Source organism: Peromyscus californicus, unplaced genomic scaffold, assembly GCF_007827085.1.
Source record: "Peromyscus californicus insignis strain IS unplaced genomic scaffold, ASM782708v3 Scaffold_20__1_contigs__length_68692818, whole genome shotgun sequence".
Lineage (NCBI taxonomy): Eukaryota > Metazoa > Chordata > Mammalia > Rodentia > Cricetidae > Peromyscus > Peromyscus californicus.
The window spans coordinates 36,786,385-36,802,687 of NW_026294503.1; the positions used below are offsets into that span (position 1 = coordinate 36,786,385).

The following is a 16,303-nucleotide window of genomic DNA, read 5'->3' on the forward strand; positions in this document are numbered from 1 at the left end:
CTGAAGTGTGGTCTTCATGCTTGGGTGGCAAAGGGCTGTTATCCTCTGAGCCATCTCCTCAGCCCCTGTTTCTGCTTCATGGATAGGAAAACCAAAATTCATAAAGATTAAACAACTCGTCAATACTGTGGTACAAAGGTCTGTTTTGAGGCCAGCTTCCGGCAATGAATAGCTCTGTAACTCACCAACTCAATCAGCTTCCTTCCAACATTAAATTCCTCTCCGATTGAAAGTACAGTGGTCCTAGCCTACAATAATGAAGTGTGGTTTTCCCACTCTACAGAGTGCCCAAGGGATAATAAATCACAGCAGGTGACTCAAACAGATGCGCATCCATACTGCCCCCACTCACCAAGGGCACAACCATTGTTTGCTTTATAAAGTTGAAACCAAGTCCCCAATATGAAATTACTATTTTTTTTTTTTTTTACTGTTGCAAGTTTCTGGAGTCATTTTCCTTCCCTGACTAAAGCCTAAAAACCAAGAATAAAATGTCCTTTCTTTTGAAGCCCAGGGAAAACATGAATAAGTCCTCTTAATTGCCAGGTTGTAGTTTAGTGTTCACTTGCTTCACTGGTTACAGAAGTCATGGAGGTAAACATGTTCATCACTAGCTTCATTTCAAACAGTGCCCTGACCTATGGTCCATTTGGGATGATTATGTTTTTAGGGACCCACAGGTAGCTTTGTCTTACTTAAACAGGTTGAAGCCATCAATCCCTTCACTTGAATGTGCACAGTGTTGGATGCATAACCTTTGGACATCTGCGAACTCCACCTACATGCAATGCTAAGACTGCCATTTCTGAATCTTCTGCCTATGAACAACCATGGAGTTCCTTGCACATGTTCAAAATATGATTAGTTTTCCTCATTGTCAGTCATCTTGTCCAACATGACCTCGGACACCTTCTTTGTTTATGCCACAGAAACCTTCCAGGTCTTTCCCTAGGGAGGCAGATTGGAGGCCAGGCCTATCCCCATATTTTGTTACCTGTGAAATCACTTTTTCTCACTGGGAAAAAATTGTGGCTTCAGTGACTGGCATGCTGTGTGGCAGGCAAAACTAGCTCGGTCCAGTACTGTAAGTACTTCCATCTGTTCAGACTCAGGGTCAGCACAGTAATTACCTGTAACTCTGAGCACAGCTGAGAGAGTGTTTCTTCAACAGCAAGGGCCTCTAGAAGGAAGAACAAGGACCACACAATTAAACAGACCCCATTTAAATGATGCACTTGCTAAGGAAAGGAAAGGCCTAAATTTCATGCTCTAAATTGTAAAGTAGGAGAAAGAGAGACAAAGGCAACTCCAGAGGACTCTGCTAGTCAGACATTGGAGAGAATCAACCTCATTTGACACCATGGATTGAGTACAAGAGAAAATACATTGTGGACTACTGGGTGGAATTATAAGGTACAATTGACCCCTTAGTGTGTCTAGCACTTCGTGTGCCCTAAATGAGTCTATATTTATTTATGCTTTTCCAGATGCATGTATGGAGAGAGAGAGAGAGAGAGAGAGAGAGAGAGAGAGAGAGAGAGAGAGAGAGAGAGAGAGAGAGAGAGAGAAACTCCCACAAATGTGTATTTTGTAATAGAGAATATGAATTTGTTCTCCATCTTGGAGCTAAAAAGTCAGAAGCTCAAGGAAGTGGAGTGGCAGATCTGAGTAGACTTCAGGCTCCAGGGACCATGACACTAATGAGCATCATAACCATCCAAGCCACCCACAGCACAGTCTGCTATGTGCCAGCTTGTTAGCCTGAATCAGTGGCCTCCAGCTTTTTGTGACTTAATGGTCAGAGTTTTGACAGTATTTGAATTCTCTCCTAACCCCCTAATGCCTAAGGAATCTGAGGGGGACCCAGCTCTCACCAACCCCACAATCTGATGGTAAAAAGAAACTTGCAAATATATCATTGTCATGCAACCAACTTTTAATACACAGGCCAAATGATACGGTACTGACAGAAGTTGGTATCCAGAGGAAGAGACAAAGAAGCAAGCACTCAGTGGGATTCTGACACTGAAATGTGCATTATCCTTGAATCCTAGGCTCTGGGGTTGAGCCTCTGATCCGAAGGACTTTGAGCAGAACCACAGTACATAGCAGTCTGTAAAGGAGGGTGACAGGACTGAAGCACCCTACCACAGGCAGTCAGGGCAAGAACTCAGGGCTTCTGGCATGGCTACATATGGCTGTGCTAGATGACTTTCAATAGTCGTATTCCGTCCTGTGTTTGACTTCTCTTATTTATCACTCAAGAGGGATTTGAGTCTCACTCATCTCCATGATGTTCAGTTTGGGAAAACAATCTCTTTGTCACCATAACCAAATACGGCATGCCACTGCAGGTTTCCAGACCCCTTCACGGAATAGAATGGCCATATGTGTCAATATACATGTGTGCATGATTGTTTTCTATAGCTATATTTCTATAGTTTTGTAAGGCTGTTATACATGTTTATAAATTGCAATTCTATAATTGCCTCTTAATTATAAAAGGCTTTAACCTTGAATATTATTCTAGAAAATGTTAGAAAGTGTGTGTGTATATATGTGTGTGTGTATGTATGTTATTCAGTGGTAGTTGGTAGTCTGTAAAGGACTAAAGGACTCAAAAACCTTCCCCTTCCCATGCCCTTCTTCCCCTTTACTTGATTAGACAATCACTTTAGATTATGTAGTTGAGCTTCTACCAATGAAGTGAGATTCAGTCATCACCTATTTCAGCAATGACAGACAAGAGCTGTGGTGGCCCTGGTATGTTGCTAGCCCAGCTTGAGTTCTGAAACAACCTGTTTTTTTTTTTTTAAATAATCACCTTTATGAGATATTTTTGCTTTGTATGTCCCTTTGTATAATACCAAGATTATTTCTAACAAAAACAACTTAACGTTATTGAACAGGATGTGTGGTAGCTGTTCAAGAAATATTTGATCCATAAATGAATGAGTGGGTGTCTTGGGGCATTCATATGTTTTCTCACTACATTTGTCTTTCCAAAGAGTTTCTCTTAATACAACGAGGTAAAGCCCAGAAAGACTTGAAGGGCCAAACATGTTTTCACCATAACCTTTGTAAAAGGATACCACCTTTTGTCCATCTGTGCTCCAAAACGGAATGCCAGCACTTGGCATGAGACTTTCTCTTCCCATCCCCTTACCCAGCTCCATGGTGGGCAGCTCAGGAATGTCTCTCATGATGACCAGGAAGTAGAGTCGGAGGCCCCGATAGGCATGGAGGAGCAGAAGACAGAGGTCCCGATGCCACTTGTGTGCATGTTGTATGCAGTTCTCTGAGGGGACGTAGAAGCTTCCCTGAAGAGACATAAGAAACAGAGCTGAGGAATCTCTACCTCACCCTGGCTTCACAGAGCCCCTCTCCTCCACCCAACATTCACAGACTATTTTGGACTTTGGGACAGCAGGTCTGGTTCTTAGATAATATGAAGACTTCAGAAAGAAAGCTGGCTGAGTGTGAGTCTCTTCTGTATCCATGCCAAGTAGGAAAAACCACAGGCACGCCATACCTCTGCTATATCATGTTCAAGTAAGATATTAATAGTTATAATATTAAAAGCAATGGTAGACGATGATGACGAAGAAGCAGGTAAGGCTGACAATGCCCCCACTAAGAATGTTTGTGACCACTGACTGCTGCCCTTTTAGAAGTCACTTTCCCTGATTCCCAGAGGATACACTGTAGAAGAGGTTGGGGGACAGAAGTGGAATCCTTTACATGGGTGGCGGGAGGATTAGGAAGATTATTAGAACAGATAGGCGAGCAGCAGATGGTGCTACAAAGGAAGAATAAAACTGTAATTAAATTATAAGGAAGCATAAAGTCGAGTCCTCAGTGCTGATGTGCTGAACAAGAGCTCTGAGTCTGTGCAGGTAGAAGAAGGCTCTTCACAGTGGAATCTGTTTGAGGCTATAGAATTGGTAGAAAGACAATTTGGTTTGTGCAACAACAAGAAAATGCCTAAGTCCACAGTCAGCTCAATGCGAGGGAAAAGTATGAACAAGACAGTTTTGTTTATCTTTAATAACACAATTTGTTTCTCTTTCCAACCCGAGAGAAAGATATTCCAGAGTGAATCAAAGGATATTTTTTTTCTAAGAGCAGAGAAAGGAATCATGGAATGGGATGTGGACAGTGGAAAACTGAAGATACTGAGTGGTAAGAATATTTGGTGGCATTACACACCCCCTCCAGCTCATTCATCTTTTCCTTCTTGGCCACAGTGGAAGCAAGCACTGGCTCTTCATGGTTCCCTGCTGCTGCCTTGCCCATTCTGGGGGAAGATTCAGCTGGGAGGGGGTGGCATCAACCCTCTTGACTTCAGTGGGTGCGTCTGCGTGGGTGGTGAGTATGGCAGCCTCCTATCCCACTTAGTATCTCTTCTTGTTGCTAACTAAGCGAGCTGAATTGGTCTAGCAAGGCTATGACAAATCAAAACTCTTGAGTATGAGCCACCTCAGGGAAAGATATGAGACCCTGGGTAAGGAGCTCTTTCTAGAGCAGTCATTAGTGGTTGCCCCCACCCCGGCCCCACATCCCCAGCATGAAAGGGTTGGCTCAGGATGGAGGCAGAACCTGAACACTATATCTCCATGACTACTACAAATACCTCTGCTACAGTATCCACTTTCCAATGCCTTTATTTCCTGAGTTCTATAACCTTGCCTTTTATTATGAGGCTGGCTGGTCTTTCTAATTTGAACTTAAGAGAAAAATTACACACGGATAACAACAAGTCGTGAGAGTAGTTTATATGCATGTTGCAGTGCAGAGTAGAAATGATAGAGATGAAATTGGAATTTAAGGAGGTAACATAATTAAACAATTCCAAGAATAGTAAGTTTTTTTTTCTAATAACTTAAATTGTAAAAGGATGGCAACAAGGACTTAAAATAATTTGATTGACATTTTGTAAAGAGTGTTAAGAATGCCATATGGACAACGAAATGCATTGTCTAAAACTATAATAGAAATAAAGAATCAAACAGAAGGATGTCTTAATTACTCAGTGCAAACTAGCTTAGACTATGGTAAAACACCAAGATAAAATTGACTAGCTCAGGATGAGCAGTCCCTCCCCAAGAGTCTATATTCTGCCATAAGTCATCTCTGTTTTCCTTAGGTGAACCTTTGTCCTCACTGTACTGGTTTAACTCTGGTATATACTTGTAAAAAGTTACCTCTCATCATGGAAAGAGCTGACAGAAAGCTAAGTAGACTATCATTAATATTAGCTCTACAGGAAAGAAAGCTTTCCAGCTATTGCTTGCCAAGAATAAATGCTGCATACCCTTAATTATGATTCTTATATGTTAAGTAATATCAGTATAATAAAAAGATTTTGTTAAAGAATAATGAAAAAAGTGATTTGGAATCAAGAAATTTACTCAGAAAATTCAGCCCAGTAGAATGTGTCCCTTTGCCCAGCTCTCAGGATCACCTATTTGTTTATGTTTGTTATCTCTCATATTATATTCAGATTGAACACAAAGTAGCCAGCATAGTTGTAGAAAGACCAGCAGAGCTTGTGTACAGTAAGGAGTATGTTAGAATTCCCAGGACCATAGAGCAATAGGAAATCCTGTCTAATGAGCCCCAAAGACAGCTCCATTGTATTGATCTCATTTGATCTCTAACAAATTCTGTGTGAAAGGTAGGTACTCTCATTCCTCTTTCCAAAGTTGAATACAGATTTGGACTAAGGAAAATAAAATTTAGTATCACCAAACATAACATGCAATTCTCCAGTGTCCAGAAAAATTATTATAGATCTTTCTAGAAAACATCCAAATACATATATGCATATATACACAGTTATGTGAACTTATTGCATGTATGTATATTTTACATGTATAGACATGCCCATAAGGTGGATAATGATCTGAATATTTCTAGTTTTTCTTTTACAGCAATGTGACTTAGAGTTTTTTTGGATCAGACCAAAGCCCAAGTCACAAGAACACCTATTTCCATATTTCCATTCCATAGATCAAAAAACTGGGGCTCAAAGAATTAAAGGCCCCAGATGAAGTCACTCTGCTTTCCAATGGCAGTAATAGCTTTTTGAGCCTATATTAAAGCAAAGGATCTCTGTCTGGGTGCATACTCAGAGAGAGGATGCGGTGGGGGGAGGGGAGAGCCGAGAATTGCACCTGTCGGAGAACAGATGCTCAGCCAAGGTCTACCTGCTCTGACAGAGGCCTTAACACAGAAGTCCCCAGTTGTCTTCATTTTCTGTGACCAAGAAGGAATAAAAATCAGGAAGAGATTATAAAGGCATCAGATACAGTAGTCATTATGCTCCTGACAGTCCTGAGAATGCATTTTTCTGTCCTTCTGCCTTCTCAAAATTCCATCCTCTTACCACCATGGCCTTCTTTTGAAAAGCAACCCAGAAACTAATGAAGAGGGTAAAGAATTCATTCTGGAAAACTGCTAAGTTTGACTTCCATTTTATATTTTTAATTCTTAATAATGTCATACTTCTTAAATGCAATGTGCCATGATCACATTCATATGCCCACTCTGCTACTCTCTCTACTCCTCTCTTACCCGCCCCCCACAAATCCATTTAATCTTCCTCCTACCCTTCCTCACATCATCCTCTGTTTTACTTTATTGTTGTTGTTGTTGGTGGTGGTGGTGGTGATGGTAGGTTTTTGTTTTTGTTTTGTTTTGGTTATTATTGCAAATTTCACAGAGGCAGTCATAACTACTGAACTGACATCTTGAGTGTAAATGTAATATCTGTATAACAGAACATTTCAGAAGAAGGAGTGGAAGGGACTTTGGGAGCTGAAGAATGAGGAAGAAGGTGACAGTCTCTGTTTTGTAAGTTTGAACTTTAAAACAGGCCTCAATGTCATATGGATGTTTTAAGAAAGACAAAAAAAATTGGTGAGTCTTCATAAGGCAGATTCATTATCATTATGGAGATGGGTAAGGAGTCTAAACACTAATCTAAGCAGCTATTCTGAAAACTGGCTGGAAAGTATTATTTAAAAAATAATCCCCGAATAAATCCCATTGTCCATAAACTTAACAAGGTGTAACTTTTTGAATTGGACAACATAATGTACATAAATCACACAACCAGCCCTGTAGGCCTGCAGAGCCCATGTGTATGTAGAAAGGCCAGTATCCCTCCACCAGAGTTTCATGAAGTATTCAAAGTATAAGGGAAAACACGTAGAAGCCAACTTTTCTAAATCTGGAGTGAAATCTACAAATAGTGAAAGAGGCATTAAATAGGCATGCACATTTCCAGTCAATCCATGAACTCACATCCCCTGGACTGGACTCTGTCCACAGGTAGATACACAACAAAAGACAGCTGTTGCTTCCTTTCTATGGATGACTTAAATCCTGTGTAAGTAGGAAATATCCTCACAAGAGGATAGAAGTAAAATAGAGACCTTGGAAAAGCCAACAGAGAAAACAACGTTGCTGTCTGAGTTTTTGGTTTGATTCTTTGCTACTGTCACCTTGGATAGAGTGCTCTCAATCTTAGTACTGCAGGGACATCATTCACAAAGAGGGGCCACACACAATACAGGCATCACAGAACTGCGATTAAAGAGCAAATGAGGGCATTCAGGTAAAATGTTGAGTCAGTACCTGTTGAAAAGGCACTTGCACACACTCGGGGACTCAGTCCCTGATGGACTCATGAACATCCCCACAGACAATGCAGCCTAACAATCAACCCACTAAAACCAAATAACTAAGACCAACTCAACAGGTCTCCATTATTAACTTGTAGATATGTGCAAATATCTCTCTGCTTATGAATTAGTATCTCATTAACCATGTGGTAGAGTTTGCCCATTAACATCAGAAGAACAGATTTCCCAATGTTGGAAGTAGGTATAGCAACAATGTGTGGTATATAGTTAACTGATCAGATGTTCAAGTTTTACTTTGTATGACATTTATTACCTACCAGACTATAGAAAAGTCAAACATAATTTTGTGAGCTCTGGATCCTACCTGTGTATACACACCTCTCAAATGTATACTGCTCCATCTAAGTATAGTACTGGGCTCTAGACCTCTGAATTGCACACTTCCAATTGGGCTTCTTGCCAGATTCACAGAGGCATCTGAAACCAGCTGATTATGTCTCCCATATGTAACCTTCACTTCTTTCCCTCTGGTCTTTACTACTAGATCTCACTCTGTCCAACATCCAGCACATTGGTAGCCACTGAATATATAGAGTAGCCAAATGCAGGAGTGACCAGGGCATCCTGTATGGGACATGGTAGCTCAAGACACCATGGACCTGGTGAGCATACACCTGTCTCCTAAGTTCTAACCTAAACTTAAGTTAAGACCCTAACCTTGTCCTCCTTCAGAACTGTGGGATTTTAACAATTTGTGGATGTGAACCAGAATTTTACACTGGAATGATAATGCTGTTCAGGCTTGCTCAGGCTTAATATGAATTGCATATACACTCTGATAAGTGATCCTTTAACAGTGTTTTATGTATCATTATTATTGTTCTCTTTTTAAAATATTAACTAGGCTTATATTAAATATTAGTAATTTTTGAAATAAGAATTCCCAAGAAAGTAAGCTCTTTTGTCAAGATATATCAGCGATTTTGTTGCTACCATTATGTGAAAATACATACATGGAATGGTGTTAATATTCTATATATTTATTTAAAACAGAACTGTGTGTTCAATCAGACTTTGACCTAGAATGTTGTGATAGTTGACCTTGATCATCAGATTGACAGGATCGAGGACACCCAGGAGATTAAGAAATCACACTTCTGAGTGTTCTGTAAGGCCATGTCCCAAGGGTTTTCTTTTTTTGTTTTTGTTCTTTTTTTTATTTTACAATTTAATTTTATATATGAGCCATTGATTCCCCTGTCCTCCCACCCCACCCCCACCCTCCCCCCAATCCACCCCCCATTCCCACCTCCTCCAAGGGAAGGACTCCCCTGGGGATTCAGCTCAGCCTGGTAGATTCAATTGAGGCAGGTCCAGTCCCCTCCTCCCTTCTCCAAGGCTGAGCAAAGTATCCTAGCATAGGCCCTAGGTTCTAAAAAGCCAGCTCATGCACCAAGGACAGGTCCCAGTCCCACTGCCTGGGGGCCTCCTAAATAGTTCAAGCTAATCAACTGTCTCACTTATCCAGAGGGCCTGATCCAGTTCCATGGGGGCTCCTCAGCTATTGGTTCATAGTTCGTGTGTTTCCACTAGTTTGGCTATTTGTCCCTGTGCTTTTTCCAATCTTTTTCAAATCAGGAGGGCCTTGATCTAATCAGTGCTCCATTCATTGATGGATTCAAAAACTGATGGACAACTGAGAGGTGGTATAACCATGGGATCCAGGGCCTGGATGGAAGCAACAGTACTAGAGTCGTGTGTTGAAGGCTGTGTCTCACCCTAGACCTTTGCTAACTCTGTTTCCTTCTGTCACAAACTGAGCAACTGTGATCTTCCATGCTCCTTCACTGTGAAGTTCTGGCTTATACAGCTCAGGAAAATAAAGACTCAGATGATAACAGACACCTCTGAAACCATGAGTCAAAATAAGTCCTTCCTTATGCCCTTAATTTTGGGTTGTGTCACCAAAAATTAAGTTTTACCAGCACAAACCCCTGCTGGTAGTTGCTTTGTGACCATCTCTTACACAGAAGCTGTGTGGCTGATAAGACTTTTAGGGCCTTATGCTCCCCCTTCTGGTAATTCACTGACTTTTATATTGTTATTACATTTGTACTAGTAGAAACCAACAACAACAATGTACAAAACATCATTAAAGAGCTACTTATTATTGGTCCTTTATGAAATATCCTGTATTATTTAATAGCTTTATCCACAGTAGTGACTCAGTTCTCATGGTGTTGGGAAAAGAGGGCTATACTGGACATGTCGCTGATCTGGATATCCAGCATGGTCCAACATGGCTAATTCTGAACATTATGGGGCTATAAGTCTGCATAAAATGATTGACACTGGAAGTCTGAGAAACTCCAAAGCAATCAGTGATGTAATCTGTTGCAAAACTATTTTTGCAGAATGCTACTTTTGTGTGAATTTTGCATAAATATGTCCTTTAGGTCAGAGTTGAGTGCCTTTGGTCTTTAACCAGCCCACCTCTCTCTCTCTCTCTCTCTCTCTCTCTCTCTCTCTCTCTCTCTCTCTCTCTCTCTCTCTCTCTCTGTGTGTGTGTGTGTGTGTGTGTGTGTGTGTGTGTATGTGTGTGTGTGTATGTGTGTGTCTTTACCTTGTGTGTCTACCTCCATGAGGCATGAGGCATGTATGCCGATCTTCATGTATGTCTATGCTCACCTTTGTTCAGTCTGTGTGTGCTAGCCTGTGCCTAGGCACCTGCATGTAGCTGCCTGATTTGTTGTCTATCATATGGCTTTTGCCTGGAGTGAATAAAATGTGGCTCATCTCCTAGCTTTCCACTTTTTCCAATATTGGAGGGTAGACCTCATACATAACAAAGAAATAAAATATGTCTCCTTATTTACACCCCTCTGTAGGGTGGGAAGTAATTTTTGCCGGCTGTTGGGCCAGGCAAGCAGCAGGTCAAGAACTCGGGAGTGAGCTAGCACTGAAAGTCTACCTACTTAGAGCTTGACTCTAAAATTCCTCTTCCAGTAGTTTGTTCAGTTTGGACAATTGCCTGTGTTCACAGACACAAGAAGTAATTGAGTTGACTTTCTCACCAGGTCAGGGTTCAGCTTTAAAGAGGAAACCTGTTCCATCAGTGGCAAAGAGAAGAAATCTCCTTATTGATAGCTTCATCTTCTTGTTAACTAGCTGTTGTTTGGGAAAAATCACTTTTCCTTTCCAGATTCCAATGTCGTCTCTGCCAGACACACATTGCTGAGGTCTCTCCGATGGTTGGTGCTAATTGGCAGCTTGACAGACTCCAGAATCCCCTGGGAGAAGGGCCTCTGGGCATGCCTGTGTGGGATTATATCTTGATCATAATAACAGATGGGGAAAGAGCCATCTGAAATACGGACAATAACGTATATTCTGTGGAGTCCTGGGTTGTATAAAATTAAGAAAGGGAGCTGTGTACTGGAGTGCATCATTGTTCTCTGCTTCTTGACTGGATTATTTAACAGTTACTTTAAGCTATTGTGACCTTGACTTCCTCACTATGATAGACTGTGCCTTGAACTGTGAGCTAAAAGAAACTATTTCTCTCCCAACTTTTTTTCAGCAACAGAAAAGAAATTAAGATAATCTTACTAAGTAGTTCCTCAGTCATATGACTGAATATCCTCAATAGGCATGAGTGACTACCAATGAAGAAAAAAAAAAACCTCTGTATGTATTACTCCAAATTAAAATATATTTCTTCTACTTACAGGAGACCTTAGGTTTCACAGATAGATCATCATATGAATGGGTTTATATGGCTGTGGCCATAGCAGTAATAAAGTTGATTCTGTGTCCTTCTCCTACTATATAGGGATTATACACTCTTGAACCTTATGACTCTGTGTAGTTGATTGAAACAGACTTTAAAAGAGTGAGTTCTCAGTGGACTATGGGAGTTGTCTTCAGCTCTCTACTGGTTCTTATGTGCTCACTACCTGCTGATCTGCTTGAGTCCAGTTACCACCAGAGGAAGAAGTTGGAGGAAGGAACATGTTGTTGCTGGGAACACCGGTTCTCTGTTCTAATCTGTTTCCTACATGGAAATAGCATCAGCAAAATAGTCCTAGATTCTCTATACTATTTATTAAACAAATGATGAATTTGGGAAAAGAAATTGAGCAATTCCCTGTCTTGCAAGTGAAGGCATTCTTCAAGGGAGTCCATAGTGTCCACTACCATTACACCTCTGTAGCAACATACAGATTTTAATATCCATGTGTTCTCTTAACCAAAGATATTAGTTAAATTCTCCAATTTTTCTCCTCTGTGATTCTGGCTTCCCACTGGTCACCACTGCTGGTCCTTTCAATGCTTAAGATAGCTGTCATCATGCGATATATTTACAGACGTATAATAGGTCTGGAGACATTGAGTAAAAGGCCTCCAGTCTCACAATTACTAAGATACAAGGTTGGACTTCCAAACCATGCCTGGCTTAAGGCCAAGTGCTTTTCCACAAAGTGATAGTCTATTCTCACCAGAATCACAGTTCTGAAGTTGACTGGTAGCTTCTGAACTGAGAGACAAGGCAGTGTGGACAGAGTTACTGAAAATTGCAGCAGCAAGAAGAAACAGATCTCAGATAAGCAGGATTATTTATATACCTTATTAAGAGTCCAACAAAGTCCACTCCAAGCCCCTGAAGCTCTTTCCAAGATCATACTCCCAGATACCACTGCAGAATTGTGAGTCTTTATAGTCTTCTCTAGTACCCATGACTAGAGACACTGTGGCCATTGTGTGTCTTTATACTGGACAATTGCTGAGGGTCCAGTGACTTAATGAGTCAACATTTGTATACTTTTGTGATTTTATATCATCATTATCAACAATTATCATCTACAGTTACTGTCTAATGGTGAGGTCTGAGGCTTATTGTGTGAATGTGTTCTTTATTTCTCTCCATGACACTCTTAATGGTCTTTGTACATGTGACCCAATTTGTAGGAGATCTGGAAAGTAGATCAGAGCTGAACAGCATTAAGAACATAATGTATGTTCTGATACCAGAGGCATACACTCTCAGGTAGGTTCTCATGGGTCTCCTAACTTAAGACACATAGAATATGGGGAGTTTATTTGACTGTGGTATAGAAAAGCAAAAGTAGCTCATCTGTCTCCAAACTGGTCCCCAGTATGGACGTAGCTGTTATATGAATGTGGCATGCCTAATACCAGAGACCATATTTCCACCCAGTACCAACCCATATTCATTGAGGAAGACCTCTGCACTAACATTAGCCACCTCTGGATTTCTGTAGAAAAAAAAAAGCGCCTTGAGAGATCATTAAGCCACAGAAGAGACCACAGATCCTCTGTCCCCATTCTAAATAACTTCTACCAAAAGCCAGCTCAAAGCTTGTCTGGATAATAGTCACATAATGATAGCAATCATAGAAACCAAAATAATAAATATTATTAGCACAAAATAAATCATACTTTGCTTAGGGCTTTTGAATAAACTCTACAAGATTTGTATCATTATTAACCTCTTGTTGGATGTTGAAACAGCATGCTAGATCTCACAGACAATGCAGGAGTAAAGAATTCCCAAAAAAGCTTTTTTTAATCAAAATTAATAGACTGAAAATAATCTGAACAAATTTTAAGTAATGCTGAGTCATGGTGATGGCCATATTTCATCCAAATATTACCACATAGTTTAAGTTTCTGTGTATGCGTGTGGTATAAGATCATATGACCATTGTTTTGCTGTCTGTATACTGCATTCCAGCCTTTCTTCATTGAGGTTACTGATTTAGTTGGCATTGCTTGAATCTTTGCTGGTCCTCTGATGATGACAATGAGTACCTTCCTATATGGCATGTCTGTATATCCGCAGGCAATGTAGCTATGCCATCCAGTCTCCACAACAAAAGAGCACTGCTGATGAGGAGCAGGCAAACAAGGATCACATGACAGGTCCCCTGGAGGGTCTCACAAAGAATATGCACCAAAGAATAGCTATTTGTCTTGGGGAGAGCCATAGGTAGCCCAGGCAGCCCAACTCACAGCTATGGTCAGAGGGATGGCCTCAGGAAAAGCCAACACAAAGAGAGTATAACACAAGGATCCAACAGGTAGAGTGATGATGCGAGCTATTGGACTGCAAACACACTTCACAAATAATTTCTCCTTTCCTGCTCTGGACTGGGGCACAGCAGGAGGAAGTAAGGGGGAATTGGAACCCATTTCCCCAGAGTCTTGCAGATGTTGCTGCTTTCTACCTAGATCTCTTCACTATTGTAGATAGAGCCCTCATCTGATACATAGACCCTAATACATAGGACCACAAATGATATGTATAGACCACTTTATAAATGGGAGTATCAATAGTGGCCTTGAGAACAGTAAATGCTTTAATTAAGGAGACTGATGTCAGTACAGCATTGCAGTGTAGGCAATAATTAACAATCTACAGTTGACAAAGCTGAATCTACCTATGGAAACATTTCCAGCTTCCTCTCTTTGATTCTCTGTATTTTTCTTTCATTTGTTCGTTAAAAGCAATTCCCTAAATGTCACGACAGCCAGTGATTTTATTGCTGTTGGAAATGGGATTCTTAATATTTAATCTAATTGAGAATGACTTCAACTCAAACAAGTAATTTAGTTGTCAGATCGTCCTAAGACCACAAACATCATTTTGATGAACGTCTTTTTATTTACATTCTTGCTAGAAGGAAGGTTCTGATTTAAAGGGAAATATAATAACTCTCTGATTCAATCTGAATATATACTGGATATGTATTTTTTTCACCATAAAGGATGTGTTAGAGATGCAAGGCCTGTGTGTTCAGTGTAATGAGCCAGGCCTCCACCTGAATTAACATGAAAACTTTGGAAATTACTAAAGTTAAGATCAAGGGCAATGGTAAGAGAGGTGATTCATCGCTGACAAATTCTTCTTACGGAAATGCTGACTCTAGAGAATCACATACCATCCACATGCCAGACCACTGACACATTACACAGTCTGTCAGATACCTCATATGTACATACTAAATCTAACAAGATATACCCCAAATGAACCGAATAATAATAATGATGGCTGTCATTATAATACATTGCATTCTTTTAATTACTATCTTTATAATAATCTTAGTTGCACATAGTCTCATATTTATTCACACTAAGATAGTACTTTTAAGTTACAGGAAATAGGCAGAAGGTGGAACAGGAGAGGATGGCAGCTGTCTTACCTGTCACTTTCAATATGTCCAATTCCTCTCCCCCTTGCTCCTCTTCTGACCCGTCCTCCTCTCCTGCCCTTACACACTCTTCTCTCTCCCCCCTCTTCCTTGTCCTCTTTCTATTCTTCCTCCTCGTCTTCTCCCTTTTTCTCTTCCTCCTCTTTAGCCTCTTACTCTTCCTCCTACTCCATTTCCTTCTTCACAATGACCTACAGCATCAACCTAATTTGATGTCTTTTATTGCTTCAGGTCTTGACTTTTGCATCTGACAGCTCTTAGAATTGGATTTTAGCTCACTAAGGATCAGAAATGAAGGGATTTCATCCCCCTTACAAATTTCCATGTGTGTATTTAAGTGGGAAAAGATCAGTTTAAGCAAGAGAAAAGGACTCTAGGCAAATACAATGAAAGATGATTAAACATGGAAGGTCAACGAATGAGCTGTCTTAGGAACAGGGAAAAGGCAGCAACCTTGAGTGGACTGTAACTCCTTGTAGATAGGAAGGAGTGATGGACCCTCTGCACCTTCTGCTGCCCTTGAGATCACAGATTTAGGTCTGATCTCACCCTGTTTTGAAGTGACTTTCCTGTAGACTTCAGTGGCTTTGTTTAGAGGTCCTTCTACCACAGGAACAAAAATCTAAATCTTGACTTAGTATTCCCCAAATGAGCATGTTCTGTCCTGGAATCAGTTGTCTTTTCCTAACTGAGCACCAATACTCTGATGTTTTGCCTTAGCTCATCAGGTTCTAGGTGGCTAGGTATCATCCCAGTGTTTTTCCATAGAGACTTCAGTACTTAAGAGCTTATCTCATGTCAGAACAGCTCTGATGCTTCCCTACCTCAAATGCTGCACTTACTAATCCTTCTTTAATTCATGAGTCATTCTACCTAAAACAGTCATATTTCAGAATTAGACTGTATGTATCATTTGTGCATGCAAGAACAATTTACCCAATATTGTTCTGTCAAATTACTAAGTGGAAATAGGGATAGAAAAATTATTTGCCTGTGATTTATGCATTCTGGCCATTTTAGTCTAGTTTATAAAGCAGCACATAGGTAGATTTCAATATAATTTGGTAAATTCTGTAATAATCTGATGCACAAATGTTACTTTAGCTCAGATAGAGACACTCATACCATGCTAGGGAAGGCAAGAAAAGTGCTGTGTAAGAACAGTACTGACAAGCATAACAAAATTCCAATCACATAGGTAAGTGTCAATACATATGACGTAAAGCGAAGCCTCTGCCAAAGTGAAGATCCAAATCAATGTAGTAGGATGAAGCATGTTTGGGATACATTGAAGATGGATTGAAGTTAGGCTTACAGCCATAAGACAGGACATAGGTTTTTCATGGTTTGGTCTGATGAAAAACACAAGATTCACCACCTCAAATTAGGGATGGAGTGGGGTGCAAGTACAGAAGCAAAAGG

At 40.4% G+C, this 16,303-nt stretch overlaps 1 protein-coding gene across 3 annotated transcripts in view; it reads right to left on the reverse strand.

The window, feature by feature from the left end:
• The window catches only part of Fam135b (family with sequence similarity 135 member B), a 285,796-nt gene that overhangs the window by 50,089 nt on the left and 219,404 nt on the right, over positions 1 to 16,303 (reverse strand). For all 3 annotated transcript variants that reach the window (XM_052747946.1, XM_052747947.1, XM_052747948.1), the window contains exons 8-9: positions 3,167 to 3,320; positions 1,131 to 1,180 (exon numbers count right to left, since the gene is read on the reverse strand). In XM_052747946.1, the coding sequence (XP_052603906.1) occupies positions 1,131 to 1,180; positions 3,167 to 3,320 (204 nt within the window). The remainder of the gene's footprint in view (positions 1 to 1,130; positions 1,181 to 3,166; positions 3,321 to 16,303) is intronic.